The following is a 16110-nucleotide window of genomic DNA, read 5'->3' on the forward strand; positions in this document are numbered from 1 at the left end:
CTTCGTAATGGGCTTTGTGGATGGAGTTAGAAAGGAAGGATACTGGACTGACATATCTCCATGTTTCTGGATGTTGGGATGGGGTCTTGAGGAGTGCAGGATGGGTAATTTGGAGGAGTGGTCTACAGAGGATGAACATGGTGTTCAAGTGACAGCACCCGCAGAAGACGAATGAATCGCAACCCCACCGTGCTGATTTGGAGAGAGGACTGCTGCTTGTCTTTTATCACCTGAACCAGGTTGTGCTCTGAACACTTCCCAGCTCACCAGTTATGTGGCCCTATTGAGACTCTGCCATTGGAGTTAAAATCCCACAAGTTGCTGGACCAGGTTTTGGTCTGGCCATGAGCTGACAGCTTGACTAGCTCTTGGGCCCTGGCAGCTGCATGAGTTGGAGTCCCAGGGAAGAGGGGAGCGGAGGAACAAGGTGCTGAAATTTCAAAAAGGAGGTACTGTGGGATGCTGGATTGGGACATTTTGGTATGGGCGTGTGAGCATGTAGCCTTCCTCAACCGGGTGTCCTCCAGATGGGTTGGACTACAACTCCAATCATCCCCAGTCACACTAACCCTTCCCCTTCCCCCGTACAGTGTGCTTTCTGCATTTAGCACAATCTTTGGTCCTCTCCTCTCCAACTTGTTTGGTGAGGACCAAAACCAGGCAAGTCCCTGGCTGTCACGGATCCAGCAAGCACAGTACCAGTGTTATGCCGACAGCATGAGGAAACAGGTTTGGATGGTGTCCATGTGGAGATGGATGAAGCTGCCCTCTAGAGAGATTCAGCTAGTGTGTGATATTCCAGCACTTGTGTCAAAGGGTTCCCACATGCATGGAACACATGAAAAATCATCACCCGTACTGGATTAAGGGCTCTCTTATTCTATATGCAGCAGGAAGAGTGGCAAAGAAGAATCACACAGCTGCCATCTGGCTGTAGCTTTCATGTGGTGAGTTGATTTATCTGGCACAGGGACTGGTGGTACAAATGGTCGTGATGCAGGCTCTGTGCCCTTAACAGTGCTGTGGCGGGCAGAATCTCCCTGCCTCTGTGTCTCCATGGCCTGTAAATCGGTGATAACTATGCTGGGGGTCCACCAAATAGCCTCAGGGGGCGTGGAGGAGCTGGAAGCACGCCAGCCCAGCCTTCCACCTCCTGGCAGCGATTTCCAGTTGCCAGTCCTCCCTGCCAGCCCGCATTATAAGCCCATATGATCTCTGTAAACCGCCCAGAGAACTTCGGCTGTGGGGTGGTATAGAAATGTAATAAATAATAATGATAAATGTAATAAATAATATAGGGCACATCGATGAAAATCCCGGGCAGAGAGCAGAAGCAAGGAAGATGCACTCCATGCTCTGGGCTAGCGCAGTCACTCAGTTAAGGAAACGGATTCATCACTTGAGTTTTAGTTCAATAACTGATTAATGGATTGATTATATTTGCATACATTTACATAAGCAAAATCAAGGGCTCTGAAACAAGAAAGCTGGCTTCCTTGGCATTTAGGATTCAGGGGTGCGCAACTTCCCGGGACCAGGGGTTGGGTTGCTGCACCCGTCCCCTGTTCCCGCTGCCACTGACATTGCCCCTGCCTTCGCCTCCTTGATATGTGAACCAGGGGTGCAGAACCTCTTCCAGCCAGGGGCCGGACTGCATTGCGGAATAGCTTTCAGGGGCTGCATTCCAGTGGTGGGCAGGGCAAAGGGTGCAAGGCCCCAAATGTCAAGGATATCCACCTGCTTTAGCTTAAAGCTCTGAATGCCAGTAACAAAACCTTCAGAGAGGCATTTCAACCTTTCAGAAGGGGTGGCGGGAACTGCATGAAAGCCAGGAAACCACCACGCAATCCGTGGTTGGGGGAAAGGGGGAGGGATCAGGGGAGGGGGCGTGGCCATCTGGGGAACTCCAGATCGGGACCCCAGGAGGGCTGGATCTGTCCCTGGGCCTGAAGTCTGGCACTCCTGGTGTCAGTAAATGAGACGCTGATGTGAGTTTGGCTGGAGGATAACTGGCTGTGGAAACCACCCTGCGGCTTGCTCCAGGTGACTCAAGCAAGTGAGCCAAGTTGTACAGAAAGGCGACTGAAAGGAAGCTGAAAACAAACCTGGGTTTACTAGCCAGGCTGATCTGGGGAAATGTCTTCCTCTCCCCAGAATATGGAGATGAGTGAGCAGGAAGAAAACCCGACATTGGTATTTTGTCTTAAGCACAAGGCCTCTCGTGAGCAAATGAGGAAGAAAGATCCCCTTGCTGCCTTCCATGTATCTTGCAGGGTTCACGTCACACTCAGGTCCCCCACCCCTCAAAGCCAGACTCTGTGTGACCTTCATCTCTGTGGAGTGGATGGCACAAGGAACCAGAGAGGGCGTGAGGAAGGAGGGATGGACAGACGGACGGACCAGTGAGAAGCAGAGAAGGCCTCTTTCCTGCTGTGCATTGTTGGTCCTGCCGCTTTCCTGCTCAGAGGCATCAGGCGCTGATCTTTGCCACGTGGTTCCTTGTCACCTCAGATAAGAGAAACAGCAATTGAATGTGACTCTCCGGCTTGAGGAGGCTGGGGTGGGCTGATGGTGCCCCAGACGTGATGACCCCCCCGCCCACGGGGCATTTGCTGCATGGCTCAACATGTGGTGGGCAAGACCCTCGAATGTTTAGGTGTGATGTCAAGGAAGCTAATGAAGAGGCAGAGCAGCACGTGTGTTCGTGTGGGTGGGCGTGCAACGGGGCTGGTGAGGGAGAGAGAGAAGGAGGGGGAAATGTGCTGCCCTGGGTGATGACAGGCTGCGCAAAGGGGAGTCAGCAGGGAGCCAATCCACACTTGTCGGGGTGGGAGGGGGGAAGGAGACGGAGAGGCAGACGAAATGGCAGATTCCTGTGACGGGGGGCGGGGGTCCTCCAAAGCTGTGAGTGTTATTGGGGGGGCTCCGGCTGGGCGGGCTCCCACGTGGAACAGGATGTGGGTCCCATTGGAGTTGCGATGTGCTGAGGCCGTGTAGTGGAGGCGGGGGAGACGCCTGGACCTGGGAATTCAGGGATTTCAGTTTGGGAGGGGGTTCCAGACCGGGAGAAAGCCTTGCTGCTGCCCAGGAAGTCAGCTGCTGCCTCCGGTTCCGATGCCATCGTCCTGTGCTTCCCAGAGCTCCGCTGCCCGCGGGGCCCAGCGCTTTGCCAAGGAAGCAGCATGCGGGCCCCCGAAGCCAGCAAGCCCCACGCGCTGCTGCAGCTCCCGCAACTCCTCTGATGCTCCCGGCTTGGCCCCCCACCCCCCAGGGCCTCTCCTGCTTCTGCCCACCTGGCCCCCACCTTCTGGCCCCAGGTGTGTGTGTGTCGGGGGGGAGTATGTTTCGAAGTCGGACACTGGCAACCCCACCTGAGCGCCCCGTTGGGCCTTCCCCGGTGGGGGATCCTGCCGATGAAGTCACCGTGGAGACGTCACAGCCTTTGCGGCGCCTGCCCCTCCTGCAGCACCCCGGAATGTCCGGCGATCCAGGCGAGGGGTGTTCAGCCTCCGGCCCATGGGCCACATCCAGCCCGCCGGGTTCCCCAGAGGGCCACTCCCCACCCGCAGCCATAGCGCTTTCCCCCTCGCCCGCCGCTCGCTTGGTGGGCGCCCCGCTTTCCTGCGTCTTCCCCCTGTTCTAAAAGCTCGAAATGCCTCCCTAGAGGCTGAGCTCCCGGCAGCGGGGGCTTGAAGCGACAAGAGGCTGGCCTTTGGGCCCCGCCCCGTCTTGCCCTCGGCCCCGCCCCTTCACCGTTGCCCCGCCCACCGCTGGGATGCGGCCCCAGAAAGCTTCCCCAAAATGGAATTCACCCCTTGGGCCAAAAGGGGTCTGTCGCCCCTGATCTAGGCTGTGTGGGGGGAGTTCCTGGGGTAAGTGGCAGTGGGGATGGGTGGGATGGGATGGGACGGGACGTAGTGGTGCTGTGGGCTTTCCCCCACATGGCCTCCAGAGTGGCCTGGGGGCAGGCCAGGTGGGCCCAATGCTACGGGGGTGTCTAGCAGTGGCCCATAAGCGTCCCCTCCATGCACCCAAGCAGCCACGTGGAGGAGCACGTGCTAGGGTTCAGGAACCCCAACAAGACCGTCCCGCTCGTCTCTGCTGCCGCCATCGCCATGTCCCAAGCCACTCCCGCTTCGGACATACAGCACTGCACCATGTTACAGTGTCTTCGTGCGCGTGTGTCACTAGATTTCAGTGCAGGGCATTGCCGATGCTCATGAACTTCAGGGCTGGCGCTGAGGGTAGGCCTGTTTGGGCACCTGCCGAGGGCCCACGCCCCAGCAGGGGCCCACTGCCGAGAGCCCCTGGAGCGGCTCCTCCTCTTCCTCGTGGCAGCCTCCTTGTTCGCCTGCCTCTCGCCCTGCCCAGACAAGGGTGGTGGTCAGCAGCAGGAGGCTGACATGCCGCTGCCTGCTTGCTCCCTGGCTCTCGGCCTGCCAAGCAAGTAAGCGGCATCCATGATGAGAAAGGGGAGCAGGGGCAGGAGGAGCGGCGACAATGCTGGTGGGAAGGGAGACTCATGGAAGGAGGGGCCCATGGAGGATGTCTCGCCCAGGGGCCCCCCAAAACCTGGAGCCAGCACTGCTCATGAGGAAGGTTCGCCCCAAAGTGAGTGAGAGGACTGCTCTCCTCTTGAGCTACTGAACTACGTTGTAGGCCCAGGCGCAACAAATTCCGTGAGTGCTGCTTTTGGGTAGAAAGGTGGGGTAATTTTTGTGAACCGCTCAGAGAGCTTTGGCTACTGGGCAGTGTAGAAAGGGAATGAAATAAATAGATCAACGCAACTCAAAATAAAGACACCTACTTATTTCGACATCTGTGTCCTGCATTTCTATGGTAGATCATACTCAAGGTGGTCTGCCAAACAAAAATGTAAATCAATGAACAAATCAAAGTAGAGTCCTAACAATAAAAACAATAGATACCAAACAACACGCAAACACCAATGAGACAGCGTCATAAAATCAAATCAGCAGACAGCAAAAGAAAATGAAGTGTCTAGATGTTATTAAGGCTGCACGAGGCTCACAGGTGCTGCTGCTTTGTCCTGCCCTCTGGACTGCGTGCCGCGATGTCATTGCTCGTGACCCTCCTTTGCTCCTGCGTTGCGTGCCCTACGGCAGAATTCTCCAGCCTGGGGCCCTCCAGGTGTGTTGGGCTGCAACACCCAGTATCCCCCAGCCAGCTGGATGGGGAATGCTGGAAGTTGTTGTGCTGGAGACCTGGAGGGCAACAGGCTAGGGAAGGCTCCCTGCGTAGACAGGCATGATGGGGTGCATTAAAGGGACCAGTAAGGGAACAGAGGACTGCGACAGGTAGAAGAAGTGGGGCTGCAGCTGAAGTCAGTGCCATGTCAGGCGGGGCATGGACCATGGTCCAAAAGTAGGAATCGGAGCACAGGGAGAAAAATCAAGTCGAGCAGCTGGCATTTTGAGGAGCCTTCCTCCAACTTGGAGGAAGTTGCGCAGCAACTTGGTGCACAACTGGATAGGCCGAAAATATCCTCATCCGAAGAATCCACTTTGTTGCAGGGAATTCAAATAGAAGGATTTGCTTGAGAATCTCGCTTCCAAAGGGATAGCCTCTTCCTTCTCTCCCTGACTCCACCATTGTTGTGTCCACCTCTCGCAAAATTTAGATTTGTTTAAATTTAGATATTTAGATAAAGTCATGTCTCCTCCCACGTATACCTGCTCGGAGCCTTAGGTCATCTTCAGAGGCCCTCCACTGGTTGCCCCTGCTGAAGGAAGATAGGCAGTTGGCTACAAGAGAGAGGGCTTTCTCAGTGGTGGCACCCCACTTGTGGAATAAATTCCCCAGAGAGGTTTGCCTGGCACCTACATTGTTATCTGTCTGATGCCAGGCAAAGGCCATTCTTTTCTCCCAAATATTTTAGAATCCTAGTTCTAGGTTAGTATGGCTGTTCTATTGATTCTGGTCTGTTTATTGTTTTGCATATAATGTATTTCATTCTTTTAAATATTTGTATTCTATTTTATATTTTAACTGTTATATGGTAGGTAGTTTAATTTTTAACTCTTGTAATCCACCCAGAGAACATTAGTTATTGGGCGGATTAGAAATGTACTAAAGAAATAGAATTGTAAACTCCATGGGGTCAGAGACCTGTGTGGTTTTGCTTATGTTGCTCTGTAAAATGTCATGTTATTGATGGTGCTGAATAAATACTAATTTCCCCTTCTCTCTGTTTATCTCTAGAGTTCAAGCAGCTCCAGCTCATTGGGAGATGGTTCCAGGGCCTCTGGAGCAGCCTCCCCCGATCTACTCCCCTCCAGGTGTGTTGGCCTACATCTCCCATCACCCCTCGCCAGCGTGGACATGGGTGGGTCTGGGGGTGATGGGAATTGCAGTTCAACACATCCAGAGTGCCTTAGAGGACGTTTCTTGCAAATTCTAAAATGTTCAGAGGTCCAAAGTCCCCATCCTGAAATGTCTGCCCAATTTCAAATGTATGCAAGTTGTCATTTGCAGCTTTCTGTAACACGGACAGCCTGGCAGGACACACACACACACACACACACACACTGCTGTACTAAGGCAGGCCTCTTGTTCGCACATGCCTTGCTCTGGGTTGGCTGGCTCTGCTGTCTTCTGCTGGGGGCCAGGCAGAGTCTCAAACGCTGTCCTGCCAGGATCCTACCCACATGTGCAGAAAGCATCCCAGCTGGTTGCTTTGGGGATTTTTCCCTGTCTGCATCCTTCCTTCTTCCTTTTCTCTCTGGCTTGACAGTGTCCCTCTTATTCACTCACTGGCAATCCACTAAAGTTTGCAGTTTGGGTGCTGCATTTTCTCCTTCCTCATTCTCTTCTTATATGGGCTAGTATTTTTCAAAGTCATGCTGCATCACGACTCTCTCCTGATACTGCCAAAACTCTTGTTCACCACCTCATAGTTTCTTATGTTAACCACTCATGCTCATCTTAGTGGTTTTCCACTTTGGGATCCTAGTATGAATGCTGCCACATATGTTCTGTGAGAGTAGGTGCCTGAATGGGCTAAAGTGATTTTCCTTTTCCCTGCCCATCCCTCCTTCCTTTTCTGTCGTGTCTATTAGATGGTAAGCCATTGACTGGGGTTGTAAACTACCTCAAATGCATTGGGAGACTGGAGGTATGTAAGAACATAAGAAGAGCCGTGCTGGATCAGACCAAGGGTCCACCTAGTCCAGTATTCTGTTCACACAGTGGCTGACCAGCTGTTGACCAGGAACCCACAAGCAGGATATGAGCTCAACAGTACTCTCCCGCCCATGTTCCCCAGCAACTGGTGTACACAGGCTCACTGCCTCTGGTACTGGAGGTAGCACATGGCCATCAAGACTAGTAGCCATTGATAGCCTTTCCCTCCAGGAATTTGTCAAGCCCCCTTTTAAAGCCATTCAAATTGGTGACTGTCACGACATGCTGTGGTAGCAAATTCCGTAGTTTAACTATGTGCTGGGTGAAGAAGTCCTTCCTTTTATCTCGCCTGAATCGTCCACCGATCAGCTTCATGGGAGGACCCCTTTGGGTTCTAGTATTTTGAGAGAGGGGAAAAAAATGTCTCCCTGCCCACATGCTCCACAGCATGCATCATTTTGTAGACCTCTATCATGTCTCCCTTTACCTTCCTTTTTTTGAAGCTTAACAATCCCAGCTGTTGTAACCTTCTCTCGTAGGGGAGATGCTCCAGCCACCTGATCATTTTAGTTGCCCTTCTCTGCTCTTTTTCCAGCTCTACGATGTCTTTTTTTAGGTGTGGTGACTGGAACTGTACACAGTATTCCAGGTGTGGCTGCACCATAGATTTGTATAGGGGCAGTATGATGTTGGCAGTTTTATTCTCAATCCCTTTTCTAATTATGCCTAACATGGAGTTTGCCGTTTTTTACAGCGGCTGCACACTGGGTTGACATCTTCATTGAGCTGTCCACCACGGCCCCAAGATCTCTTTCCTGGTCAGTCACTGCTATTTCAGGTCCCATCAGGCTATACTTGAAGTTGGGATTTTTTGCCCCAACGTGCATCACGTTACATTTGCTTACGTTGAACCATATTTGCCATTTACATGCCCATTCTCCCAGGTTGGAGAGATCATCTTGAAGCTCTTCACAATACCTTTTTGTTTTAACCACCCTAAATAATTTGGTGTCATCCGCAAACTTGGCCACTTCACTGCTCACTCCTAATCCCAGATCATTTATGAACAGGTTGAAAAGCATTGGTCCTAATGCAGGTCCCTGTGGGACCCCACTATTTACTTCCCTCCATTGGCAGAATTTTCCATTTATTCTTCCTCTCTGCTTTCTTAAGCAGTTACTGATCCATAAGAAGACCTGACCTCTTATTCCATGACTGCTAAGTTTTTTCAGGACTCTTTGGTGAGGGACTCTGTCTAAAGCCTTTTGGAAGTCCACGTAAACAACGTCTACCGGATCACCCCTGTCTACATGTTCATTGACACTCTCAAAGAACTCTAAAAAGTTAGTGAGACAGGACTTACCTTTGTGGGAGCTGTGTTGATTCTTTTTCAGTAGGGCTTGTCTTTCTATATGCCTATTAATTTTATCTTTACAAATGCCTTCAACTAATTTACCCAGAACAGATGTTAAGCTAACCAGTCTGTAATTTCCCAGATCCCCCCTGGATCCCTTTTCGAAAATTGGGGTTACATTTTATTTATTTATTTATTACATTTATATTCCACCTTTTTTCCTCTAAGGAACTCAAGGCGGTGTACATAATTCTCCTCCTCTCCATTTTATCCTCACAACAACAACCCTGTGAGGTAGGTTAGGCTGAGAGTCTGTGACTGGCCCAAAGTCACCCAGTGAGCTTCCATGGCCGAGTGGGGACTAGAACCCAGATCTCCTGACTCCCAGTCCAGCACTGTAGCCACTACACCACACTGGCTCATTGGCCACCTTCCAGTCCTCTGGTATAGAGACTGATCTTAGGGACATGTTGCATATTTTGGTTAGAAGATCAGCAATTTCATATTTGAGTTCTTTGAGAACCCAGTGATTTATTTGCTTTCAATTTATCAGTGAGATTGAGAATGTAATCTTTTGTCACCTCTGTTTGCCTCAGTTCCTCAGACTCCCATCCTGAGTTCAGGCACAGGTATCTGTCCTATGTCTCCTGCAGCAAAGACAGATGAAAATAATTCATTCAGCTTCTCTGCAATCTCCTTGTCCTCCTTCAGTTCTCCTTTAACTGCATTGTCATCCAATGGTCCAACTGCCTCCCTAGCTGGTTTTCTGCTTCTGATATATTTAAAGAATTCTTTATTGTCAGCCTTGATGTTGTTAGCGATATGTTCTTCAAAGTGCTTCTTTGCAACTCTTATTGTCCGCTTGCATCGCCTTTGTGCCAGCTTGTGCTGCCTTCTGTTTTCCTTACTTGGGCAAGACTTCCATTTTCTGGAGGAAGCCCTCTTTTCTTTAATAGCATCCTGCTCATTAACCATGCCTCTTGGACTTGGTGCAACCTTTCCTAACCTGTGGCATACGTTCTAGCTGGGCTTCTATGTAAATGCACAAATAAGTATATTCATTGTCATTCCATGCATCCACTCCTCTTTTTGTCCACTTCACAGACTTCCTCTTAACTTTTCAGATGCCATTGGAAATTGCTTCACCCTCCTCATTCTAAATCACTTGGTTCTCTTGTTCAGCCCAGCCTTTCATCTCCATCTCATTCTTTTCATGCCTCCTGATTTCAGCCTCACACCCATTCCTGTCCTTTTCTCCCACTGGAGAAAAATTGCATTTAAAAGACTTTCCTCAGGCTTTCCTTGGCTAGCCATCGCTACAAAGTCTTTGCGTCTTGAGTCAATTAGATGGTGAGCCTGCAGGCAGAAACCTTGCTTAACTTATTGTTAATGGGGACAGTGTGTACGTGGGCAGGCAACTGTTAAGTGCTGGATTTGTGTCAGATACCTGAACCCTCCTTGCCAATCCTAACTTCTGTAGCTGGCTAAGCGCTGTCTGAGGGACGTGGGTCCTCTCTCCCAATGTTGCTACTAGTGGGGATTGAATTTTGAAATCCTGAACATTTTAGCATTGGGGGTATGGGACGTGCTGTGCCAGCAAAAACGGATAGATTTTTAATTGATGCATCAGTGTGCGTCTGTGGCTGTAGGAAATATATGCGCAGAAGTTAGCATTTCAAAGATCCCTTGGCATGGCATGGCACCAGACCTCATGGAAATATGCATTTGACTGGCTCACTATTTTTTTATCAGCCCTTTGTTGCCTGCTTCTTTTTTTAAAGCATAATTATTATTTCTCTGTTCAAATGTTTTTTGGGGAGGGCTCATTGTATACCAGTGGACGCCATTATTGAGTCAGTTTGCAAATGTAAGTCAATTAGCTAATTGGAGCTGGCAGGGAGGCCACAGCAAAAGAAGCAAGTAATTAAAAATGGTCTGTGCTCCCATAATTGAGATTATTTCAGGGTTGCCTAGGATAGGGATTTATTTATTTATTTGGTCCATGGGAAAAGCCTCATTTTATGCAAAGTGAATGCCCAAACTGCCACGCAGCTGGGCTTTTATTCAGGATTAATAATACCATCCATTTGTTAGTGACAATGATTTCTTTAGACCCCCACCGCCACCCCAAAAATGTCTTTGCAAATTATAGGCCCAGCCTCTCAGGATCCATGTTAAACAAACCAAAAAAGACCTTCATTTGAAAACCAGAAGCCATCAGGAAAGTGTTGCCTTGACTTGCACAAGACAGGCAATTTATACTGATGCCTATTTTGCCAACTTCAGATGTAGTTTTGACATGAACCAGGGGTGCTGATTGCTGAGGGCAGGCTGAGCGGGGTGAATGCATCACCCCGTTGGGATGAAAAGTGACTGGGGGGCGGGGCTGGCCTGGCTGGGGCTCCAGGAGGAAGGGGCGTCATGTCTCAGAGAAATCCATGTCTTGAACATCGAGATCAGCCTTCCCCAACCTGGTTCCTTCCAGATGTGTTGGACTGCAACTCCCATCACTCCCAGCCAGTATGGCCAACTCCAATGGTAGTTGCAGTCCAACACATCTGGAAGGAACCAGGTTGGGGAAGGCTGATCCAGATTCACAAGACGGCCAGAGGTCTCCGCTCAGGAGTGAGTTGGTTCATTGAAGTCAATATGAGAATGTCTGTCTTGCTCACCTCCGCAGTTCCTGGCTGGGTCCATCACTTCTTCTTTTCCTGGGATGACCTCCTCCCCTCCCAGACCTCGTTTCTGCTCCCGCTTCTTCCATGTCCCCTTTTTCTTGCCCGTCTCTAGGATCTCAGCCCATGGAAACCAGAGACCCCTCTACCTGCTTTTCACATCATTGCTGCCATTCAAGCAGGGGTGTTGAACCTTAGACCCAGGGTGGCAGAGGGGGACAGTACTGGCCTGCCTGGGGTCCCAAGGGGTTCCCCACACGGAGCTTTTATCCTGCCATGCTCTCAGAAGTTTGCAGGCTCTTTAGATGATGCCATTACCCTCCAGGGTGTCTCCTGCCATTTCTTCTAGCCTATCTCATGTTTTCCCCAAATGCAAAAAAATGTGGTATTTTTTCCAGCCCAAAGAACAGGGGCATCATGACCTCCCCGTGAAATTCTCCAATAGCGGGAGAAACCGCTGTGTCTGCCTGCTGTGGGCGCTTGTTTTCAGTTGTTGGGGGTGCTGTCAGGATGTCAAAGGCATTGAGGATGGAAGCGGGGTTGCAGGGAAGGAGACCCAAGCAGATTTGACAGGAGCGAGGGCAAGAATCACCTGCCGGTTAGGTCTCCTGCCTCTGCATTGCTCACTTGGAGGGAGAAGAGGGTGAAATGCCTCCCTGCAAGGAAGGGAGACACATCTGATCCCCCACCCCACCAAGCTCAGAAGCAATGTCCTCTGTTGTTTCAGAGCACCCTATTACATTCAGTGGGGCTTACTCCCAAGTAAGTGTGCTGAGGGTTGCAGACTTACAGGGTGATCTTTTGTCTGCTTAGAAGTAAGTCCCATTGAGTTCAATGGGGTTTACTACCATGTAAGTGTGCCAAGGGTTGCGGACTTATGGCACAATCTTACATTTTATGTCTACTTAGAAGTAAGTCGGAGGTTTCCTGGGGGCTGCTAGAAAACAGTACAGCAGAATTTACGCTATGAATACAGGAACACATGCCAGGGAGGGAGGGAGGCCTGCCCTCAGTTCAAACCACATGGCTGCTGTGTAAAGAAGCCCTTCCTAATTCCACAAAGAAGCAGAAATCAGGACGCTCCGGAGAGGATGTGGGGTTTTGCGGGGGTTTTGCTTAATGTAGAAACACCCTAAGGCTCCTTTCCTCTGGCCTCACCCCCTTTCCCCCAACTGCCCATGGTTGGGTGGTTTCCCAGCATTTGCAGGTCCCTCCCCTTCCTAAAAGCTTGAAATGCGCCCCCCCCCCCCGATGATTTGCTGCTGGCCACTGTTAAAATATGCTGGCATTTTTTGTAATGTTGGGCCCACCTTTTTGGCCTCCAGCCCCTTTGCCCGCCACTGGAATGCGGCCCCTGAGGGCTTCTCCAAAATGGGATTTGGCCCTCTGGCTGAAAGGGGGCTGAACGCGATACTCCTCCATCAAAGGTGTCGTCATTGCTGCTACGGAAAAAACCCATGCGCACATCCCAGGTGCTATGCCAGAGCTTCTGACCAGTTTCTGCACACAAGGTACCCCCATTTTTTCTTTCACACGGGAGGCAGAGTTCCTTGGGCAAAGTGCTGCACCTGGGGCTTGATAGACACCCCCCGCCCCTGAAAACATGGGATATGCTGCTTCACCCAGTGAGTGGGGGACCTCCTGGGCTCACTCTGTACTAGTGCTTTTGCTCGGGATTGAAGTGCACCGATAACCATTGGGGCATGTGGTGCATTCCGGATACCGCTTTTCCAGCGTCATGTCTCACCTTTTATTCTGCATTATCCAAAATACCACAACAAATGTCATTGTGTGTGCTACAAGGTGTCAGTGTACCAGAGGGTGACCATGATGGGATCATATCAATATGACAGAGGTGTAGATCCGGCCCAGGATGGATACCCTTGATAACAACGACAATCACAACATATGAAGCACCTTCAGTTTAAGCCTTAGGCACCTGCAGGCTTCTTACCATCTGCGCAGGTTGAAGAAAAAGCTAACGGACACCAAAGGGGGGGGGGGGCACGTATGGCGAGGAGCAGATTGCTGTACTGCCACGGCCGCCTGCCAAGGGCTGAGCTCTTCGCTCCGAAGTGGAAAATCCAGTGGGCCGTGCTGATCGTGAGCATTTGCCAGCCACCCTGAGGCAGGGGCAGAAAGTGAGTTAATAAACTTGAGGGGAGATTTCCCCCTAATGGGCCTGAAAAGAGTCACAGATTTGATCTAAGAGCCTGTGTGCCAATATGCCATTTCCAAAGTCACTCGGACCTCTCATGTTACTGTACCACCTCAGAAGGCATGTGGGGATTGCTTGTTTGAATGCTTCTGCATGCCAGCATTTCTGCATGTGGAAAGCTAGTATATCAGGGTGAAAGCCAATGCTGGATTCCTTTATCCTGATGTTTCCAGAAGGCTAGTCATGTAAAGTCTCTTGCAGCAAAAACAACAAAGTGTCCTGTAGTGCCTTAAAGCCAAACTAATATATTATGGCACAGCTTTCATAAACTAGAGCTCATTCCATCAGAAGCATGGGGGTTATACATCCAGGGGAGTCTATAATCTTGGGCTGAGGATAACACTTCAACACTATCTGATGAAGTAGACTCTAGTCCACAATAGCTTATGACAGCCTTTCCCAAGTAAGGTATTACAGGACTCTGGTGTTTTTGCCCTGAAGTGCTAGCTTTCTACATACAGGGAGAATTTGATCTGGGGGATTTTTCAAACGGAGCTGGCATAGTTGTGGAGAGGACCATACCACTGGTGCAGCAGCATGTTTGAGTTAGCTCTTTGGGATTAATATTTGGTTTTAGATTCGGGGCTAGGGAAAGAATGGAAAAACTTTTTTTAACATAATCATTTCTATTCCTTCTCTTTTTGTCACAGCCATAATGCAAAGCAAAGGATAACTTTATATTTGCATACATTTAAATGAATTAAGAAATTGTAAGAAAAACAAAAGAGTGGGGCGGTGGGTAGGGGGAAGAGAGGTTTGTCTTGTTCACACCTGATTTAGGGTGCTTCCACTTGTAACCCTCTCCTCTTTTCTCACCACCTCTATTGTCTTTTTTCTTACCAGAAAAATATGTTATGTTGACAAAGATGGAATAGCTGCACAGTGCCTTTTGATGTGCAAAGCTACAAGCCATCCATCTGGAAGCCCCTTTAGGATGCAATCCTGTGGCTTTCTTCAGACGGAGCTTTTGTCCTGTGATTGAGATGACTCCCTCACGGAAGTTTGCGAGCTATTTACATGACGCCATGACCCTCCAAGGCGTCTCCTGCACTAAATGCCATTTGTTCCATTTTTAAATAGACCGCAGATAATGAGCTATCAAATTAGCCCACTTGTGTTCCGGTTGAGTTCCCTCCGTGAAAAGAGGAAACGCGACAAGAAGAGGAGCGAGATCAAAGAAAGAGATGGAAGACTCAGATACGGGAAAAAGGAGGGAGAAAGGCGGAGAAGGAAGCGGGTGAAAAAGGAAGTTGTTGTGATCCTGCATTTAAAACGGAAGCAGAAAGCCCTGTTTGAAATGCAGAATTTTAGGCTGGTGTAGAGATGCCCCATGTTGATCTGTTGAAGGGTTTTGTGCATCTGTAAAGGCTAACACATTTATTGTGACATAAACTTTGGTTGTTGTTTGTCTATAATTACCTAGAAGTGGGATTAAATTGAGTATCTATACACACAACACTTAATATAGCACTGCTTAATCTTGCAATTTCCTTCCTCGTGGCCAAGATCCTCTTGTAACATTTCCTCACAAGTAAGTCCTGTTCAGCTTCCTGTTGATTACGGCTGGAGGATCAGTGCTAATGCACCTCTCTTATCTGCCTAGGGGGGACACCCCCCTCCCCATACAGTAACCCAAGACCTGTTCAGTACAGCTTCTAACAGCTGAACACAATAATTTATTATGTTTTTAAAAAATTATTTTCAAGATCTGTATCCTGGCTTTTTATTAAAAACAACAACTTCAAGGCAGTTTACAGTCAAGATTAAAATACACAATTGTTCATAAAGAAATTATCAAGACTTCACAAAAACAGTCTAAAACAGGGGTGGGGAACCACAGGCCCAGGGTCCCAATCTGGCCCTCCTGGCATGCCAATCCGGCCCTCCGGAGTTTCCAGATGGCTCCTCTCCCTTCCTCAACCAACAAATGTTTGGTGGTTGCCTGACTTTTGAGCAGTTTTTCCTCCATTCTAACAGGCTAAAATGCCTCTGCTGAGGTTTTGCTACTGGGAAGAAGAGCTTTAAGCGGCAATATGCTGGCATTTTTGGCCCCACCCCTTCACCCCGCCCAACACTAGAATGTGGCCCTTGAGAACTTCTCGGACTGAAACAGGCTCCCCACTCCTGATGCATAAAAACTATACACATCTGAAAGGCAACAACAGGATAAAAGTATATTAAGGTAAAAACGGTGCTCTGCAAATGTGCTTTGAAAAAAATAAAGACTTCTCTGGCCATCTAAAATTGAGCAATGAAGGGGATGGTAGGCCTCACAGGAGAGAGTGTTCCAAATCTTGGAGGCCACAGAAGAAAAGGCCCTGACACAGGGACTCATCTGCCATGTTTCTGATGATGATGGTGGGGGTCTGAAGCAGAAGAGCAGCAGCGTGAGGCACACTCACAGGGTGGAAGAGGACTGTTAAAATACTCTGCTCTCAGGCTTTCTAGGGCTTTCAAGGTCAGCACCAGCACTGGAAAAATCAAGCCTGGAAACAAATTGGCACCCAGTGAAGCTGCTGGCCTGGGATCAGCATAATACGTTCTGACTGACTGCAGCCATATTTTGAACCAATGGGAAACTTCTGGATGCTTTTGAAGGGCAGCTCCATGAAGAGTGCAAGACCATAATGTAGCCTAGAGGAGATGTGGCACTTAGAATGGTCGTGCTCTTACCATGCAGCTCCATTCATTTTGATGGGGCTGAAGGAGGAGCAGCTCTC

General features: G+C 49.6%; 1 protein-coding gene across 2 annotated transcripts; it reads left to right on the top strand.

Moving 5' to 3' along the window:
* The first annotated feature begins 2817 nt into the window (after positions 1-2817).
* Positions 2818-15629, top strand: LOC146343521 (uncharacterized). 2 transcript variants are annotated; one of them, XR_014792554.1, is made up of 3 exons: positions 2818-2904; positions 6223-6299; positions 14234-15629. XR_014792554.1 is itself a non-coding variant. In XM_084860167.1 (3 exons), the coding sequence occupies exons 1-3, from the start codon at positions 3115-3117 to the stop codon at positions 14263-14265; spliced, it is 312 nt and encodes a 103-aa protein (XP_084716293.1). In that variant the 5' UTR covers positions 2845-3114; the 3' UTR covers positions 14266-14844. The 2 variants fall into 2 exon arrangements, 1 of the variants encoding a protein (XP_084716293.1); XM_084860167.1 differs by having other exon boundaries at positions 2845-3317; positions 14234-14844.
* Positions 15630-16110: the final 481 nt, after the last annotated feature.

The sequence above is a fragment of the Heloderma suspectum genome, chromosome 5, assembly GCF_057233095.1.
Source record: "Heloderma suspectum isolate Gila_16-S chromosome 5, 16-S_ref, whole genome shotgun sequence".
In the NCBI taxonomy this organism is placed as follows: domain Eukaryota; kingdom Metazoa; phylum Chordata; class Lepidosauria; order Squamata; family Helodermatidae; genus Heloderma; species Heloderma suspectum.